Consider the following 5,132-nt stretch of genomic DNA (forward strand, 5'->3'; position numbering starts at 1 on the left):
GGGCGACAGAGCGAGACTCCGTCTCAAAAAAAAAAAAAGAAAAAAATTAATATATTGAAGTCCTAACCCCCAGTACACCTTAAGAATGTGATTATATTAAAGAATATATTAAAGAAATAGCATCTTTAAATTACAATTGAGTAAATATGAGGTCTTAGCATAGACCCTAATCCAATGACTGTTGTCCTTCTATACGAAGAGATTAACACAGAAGGAAGAAAGGAAATAGCTATCTGCAAACCAAGGAAAGGCTTCAGAAGAAACTAACCCTGCTGACACCTTCGCCTTGGATTTTCAGCCCCCTGGAAACGTGAGGAAATAAATTTCTGCTGTTTAAGCCACCCAGTGTGTGATACTTTCTTATAAAAGCCTCAGCAGGCTGAGGTCGAGAATTCAAAACCAGCCTGACCAACATGGAGAAACTCCGTCTCTACTAAAATCATAAAAAAGTAGCCGCGTGTGGCGGTGTGCATCTGTAGTCCCAGCTATTTGGGAGACTGAGGCAGGAGAAAGGCATGCACCCGGGAGGCAGAGTTTCAGGGAGCCGAAATTGAACCACTGCACTACAGCCTGGGCGACAGAGCAAGACTCCATCTCAAAAAAAAAAAAAAAAAAAAAAAAAAAAAATTAGCCGGGTGTGGTGATGCATGCCTGTAATCTCAGCTTCTCAGGAGGCTGAGTCAGGATAATCGCTTGAACCTGGGAAGCGGAGGTTTCAGTGAGCTGAGATCGTGCCATTGCACTCCAGCCTGGGCAACAAGAGTGAAATTCTGTCTCAAAAAAAAAAAGGGGGGGGGGGGGGGCGGGGGGGCCAGCACAGTGGCTCACGCCTGTAATCACAGCACTTTTGGAGGCAGAGGCAGGCAGATCACGAGGTCAGGAGTTCGAGACCAGCCTGGCCAATATGGTGAAACCCCGTCTCTACTAAAAATACGAAAATTAGCCGGGTGTGGTCGCATGCACCTGTAGTCCCAGCTATTTGGGAGGCTGAGGCAGGCCAATCAGCTGAAGTCGGGAGGTGGAGGTTGCAGTGAGCCAAGATCACACCACTGCACTCCAGTCTGGGTGGCAGAGCGAGACTCTGTCTCAAAAAGGAAAAAAGCCTTAGCAAGCTAATAATACAATCATGTCCCAGATAATAAAACAAATTAAAATTATTAAAATCTGTGGTTAGGCCATGAGACAAAAATGATTCCTACATTTTTAAAATATTAAAAAACAAAACAAAACAAAACAAATAAACCCGGGAGGCAGAGATTGCAATGAGCCAAGATTACACCACTGCACTCCAGCCTAGGCAACAGAATGAGACAAAAAAAAAAAAAAAAAAGAAGAAGAAGAAAAATGTGAATGAGAGAGGTATTCGTGGCCTGCAAAGCCTAATATTTACTGGCTGACCCTTTACACAAGTTGGCTAACACATTAAAACTACCAACAGGGTCGAGTGCGGTGGCTCATGCCTGTAATCCCCAGCACTTTGGGAGGCCAAGGTGGGTTGGATCACCTAAGGTCAAGAGTTCAAGACCAGCCTGGCAAACACGATGAAACCCCAACTCTATTAAAAATACAAAAAATTAGCTGGGCATGGTGGTGGGTGCCTGTAGTCCCAGTTACTCGAGAGGCTGAGGCAGGAGAATGGCATGAACCCAGGAGGCGGAGTTTGCAGTGAGCCGAGATCCCGCCACTGCATTCCAGCCTGGACAACAAGAATGAAACTCTGTCTCAAAATAAAACACAGAAACTGCATACCAGGCACAGTGACCCAAGGCCGTAATCCCAGCACTTTGTGAGGCCAAGGCTGGTGGATCACCTGACGCTGGGAGTTTGAGACCTGCTTGACCAACATGGAGAAACCCCATCTCTACTAAAAACACAAAATGAGCCAGGCGAGGTGGCACATGCCTGTAATACCAGCTATTCAGGAGCTGAGATAGGAGATCACTTGAACCTGGGAGGCGGAGGTTACAGTGAGCCGAGATCAAGCCATTGCACTCCAGTCTGGACAGTAAGAGCAAAAACTGTGTCCAAAAAACCCCCCAAAAAACAAAAACAAAAAACAAAACACAACTACAAATGGGGGGCCAGGCATGGTGACTCACACCTGTAATCCCAGCACTTTGGGAGGTCGGGGTGGATGCATTACTTGAGTTCAGGAGTTTGAGACCAGCCTGGGCAACATGGCAAGACCCCATCTCTACAAAAAATAACCTGGGTGTGGTAGCATGTATCTGTGGTTCCAGCTACCATGGAGACTGAGGTGGAAGGATCACCTGAGCCTATGAAGTCAAGGCTGTGTAAGCTGAGATCACGCCACAGCACTCCAGCCTGGATGACAGAGCAAGAACTGGTCTCAAAAAACAAAAAACAAAAAACATGAAAACAAAAAACAAACAAAAAACCCCCAAAAACTACAAGTGGGTGGAGGGTGCCCTACACTTATCCTGAATCAGGAATAAACATATACATATTCCCTCATTTGAAAGGAGAACTGTGCCAGGCGTGGTGGCTCACGCCTGTAATCCCAGCACTTCGGGAGGCCGAAGCTGGAGGATCACCTGAGGTCAGAAGTTCGAGACCAGCCTGACCAACACGGTGAAACCCCCATCTCTACTTAAAAAAAAAAAAAGAAAAAAAGAAAAAAAAAATTGCTAGGCCTGATGGCACATGCCCGTAATCCCAAGTACTTGGGAGGCTAAGGCAAGATAATCGCTTGAACCTGGGAAGCAGGGGTTGCAGTGAGGCGAGATCATGCCGTTGCAATCCAGCCAGGGCAGCAATAGTGAAACTCCGTCAAGAGAGAAAGACAGACAAGAAAGGAAGCAAGGGAAGGGAGGAAAGGGGGGGAAGAGAGAGGAAGTGGGGGGAATGGGGGGAANAACCACTGTAACTTTCATTTTTAAAAAATTTTATTTTTTCCCTTGTATTTCCTACTGAAATAATCTGTACAAAAACAAAGTTTCCAGTTTAACCTGATACCTTTTTTTTCTTTCCTGCACATGGTAAACAGAATAAAACCTTAAAAACTTTAACTAAAAATGATATAACCACAGAATGGTTTAAAGATTCTATTCTTGGGCCGGCGTGGTGGCTCAAGCCTGTAATCCCAGCACTTTGGGAGGCTGAAACGGGCGGATCACGAGGTCAGGAGATCGAGACCAGCCTGGCTAACACGGTGAAACCCTGTCTCTACTAAAAAATACAAAAAACTAGTCGGGCGTGGTGGCGGGCGCCTGTAGTCCCAGCTACTTGGGAGGCTGCGGCAGGACAATGGCGTGAACCTGGGAGGCGGAGCTTGCAGTGAGCTGAGATCTGGCCACTACACTCCAGCCCGGGCGACAGAGCAAGACTCCGTCTCAAAAAAAAAAAGATTCTATTCTCAGATAAGGGAAGCCTCGGCCAGGGGCAGTGGCTCATAGGTTGCAGTGAGCCAGGATTGCACCATTGCACTGTAGCAGTCTCAAAAAACAAAAACAAACAAAAAACAAAACAAACGGCCGGTGCGGTGGCTCAAGCCTGTAATCCCAGCACTTTGGGAGGCCCACGAGGTCAGGAGATCGAGACCATCCTGGCTACCACGGTGAAACCCCGTCTCTACTAAAAAATGCAAACAACTAGCCGGGCGAGGTGGCGGGCGCCTGTAGTCCCAGCTACTCGGGAGGCTGAGGCAGGAGAATGGCGTAAACCCAGGAAGCAGAGCTTGCAGTGAGCTGAGATCTGGCCACTGCACTCCAGCCTGGGCGACAGAGCAAGACTCCCTCTCAAAAAACAAACAAACAAAAAAACCCACAAAAAACAAACAAAATAAACAAAAAAAGATAAGACAAGCCTCAAGGATACTTCTCTAAGCCCAAACAGTGATAGCAAAAACAAAAAGTATGCAGAAATCAATTTTGGAGGAAATATTCTACAAAATGTAAATATACATAGTCTGCCTCACTATTTAGAAAACAGAGCTAATGCTTATTGCTAAAAAGAATACTTGGTATGTCTGTTTCCTCACAACTTAAATCTGGATTAAAGCATCAAGACTACTTACATTTGGATCAATACAGTGAAAAAGATCAATTTCATTTAAATGCTTAAAATTATCACTTCCTCCGAGACAACTGTATAAAATAATAAAGAAAGAATTAAGCCTCTTCAAAGAGACAAAGATTAATAATATCGTCAATGAAAAGACAAGCCAAAGTTATTCAGTTGCGTGAATGACTATTTTACATCACTGGATAAAAAGCTTAACTTACCTGAATGTAAGTTTGGATTTTTCAAAATTTACATTAACATCCTTACTGTCTTCAACACAAAATTCAATGAAGACATAGTCCCTTCGATCGTACCACTTTGCAGAAGCAGGCTGCCTACAAAAGGATAAAGTAGGGAAAGTCAAGCTGGAATTCATTAATTAAACACTTACACACTAACCTTCGACACCATTATAGCATTATTTCAGGGCAGTTCATTACAATTTTAAACAAAACTACATTTTACCCTAACAGCTACATTCCAAGTTAAAACCTAAGGGTCTAACAAGATTTAGTTTCAGAATGATTCCAATTTCATAGTAGGAAGGATTTAAAAATCAAACAATGCTTAGCAGTGTTAGCCATTTATCTAGTCCTATCAAAAATTATGTTACTTGGCTGGGCTCACACCTGTAATTCCAGCACTTTGGGAGGCCAAGGCAGGTGGATCACTTGAGGCCAGGAGAACTAGAGACCAGCCTGGCCAGCATAGCAAAACCCCGACTCTACTAAAAATACAAAAAAAAAAAAAAAAAAAAAAAAAAAAATTTAGCTGGGCATGGTGATGCGGCCTGTAGTCCCAGATACTTGAGGGTTGGGAATGAGGCACAAGAATAACTTGAATCCGGGAGGTGGAGGTTGCAGTGAGCCGAGATCATGCCACTGCATTCCCGACTGGGTAACAGAGACTCTTATCTCAAAACAACAACAAAAAAAATTGGTACATCAGAGCTTTACTTTTTAAGTTCACTCAAACCAGGAGAATGAATCTCCTTTCCTCAAATTAAGCAATCTAGAATTTTATCAGTTTCCTCAAAATTAATACATTGAGGCCGGGCGCAGTGGCTCAAGCCTGTAATCCCAGCACTTTGGGAGGCCGAGGTGGGCGGA

The 5,132-nt window shown here is 44.4% G+C and overlaps 1 protein-coding gene across 1 annotated transcript in view; it reads right to left on the minus strand.

Annotated features, from left to right (window-relative positions):
* Positions 1–5,132, minus strand: part of PTGES3 (prostaglandin E synthase 3) — a 31,635-nt gene that overhangs the window by 11,026 nt on the left and 15,477 nt on the right. The window contains exons 2-3 of the mRNA XM_017853311.1: positions 4,245–4,358; positions 4,039–4,106 (exon numbers count right to left, since the gene is read on the minus strand). Coding sequence (XP_017708800.1) covers positions 4,039–4,106; positions 4,245–4,358 — 182 coding nt within the window. The remainder of the gene's footprint in view (positions 1–4,038; positions 4,107–4,244; positions 4,359–5,132) is intronic.

The sequence above is a fragment of the Rhinopithecus bieti genome, unplaced genomic scaffold (assembly GCF_001698545.2).
Source record: "Rhinopithecus bieti isolate Rb0 unplaced genomic scaffold, ASM169854v2 scaffold_35950, whole genome shotgun sequence".
Taxonomy (NCBI): domain Eukaryota; kingdom Metazoa; phylum Chordata; class Mammalia; order Primates; family Cercopithecidae; genus Rhinopithecus; species Rhinopithecus bieti.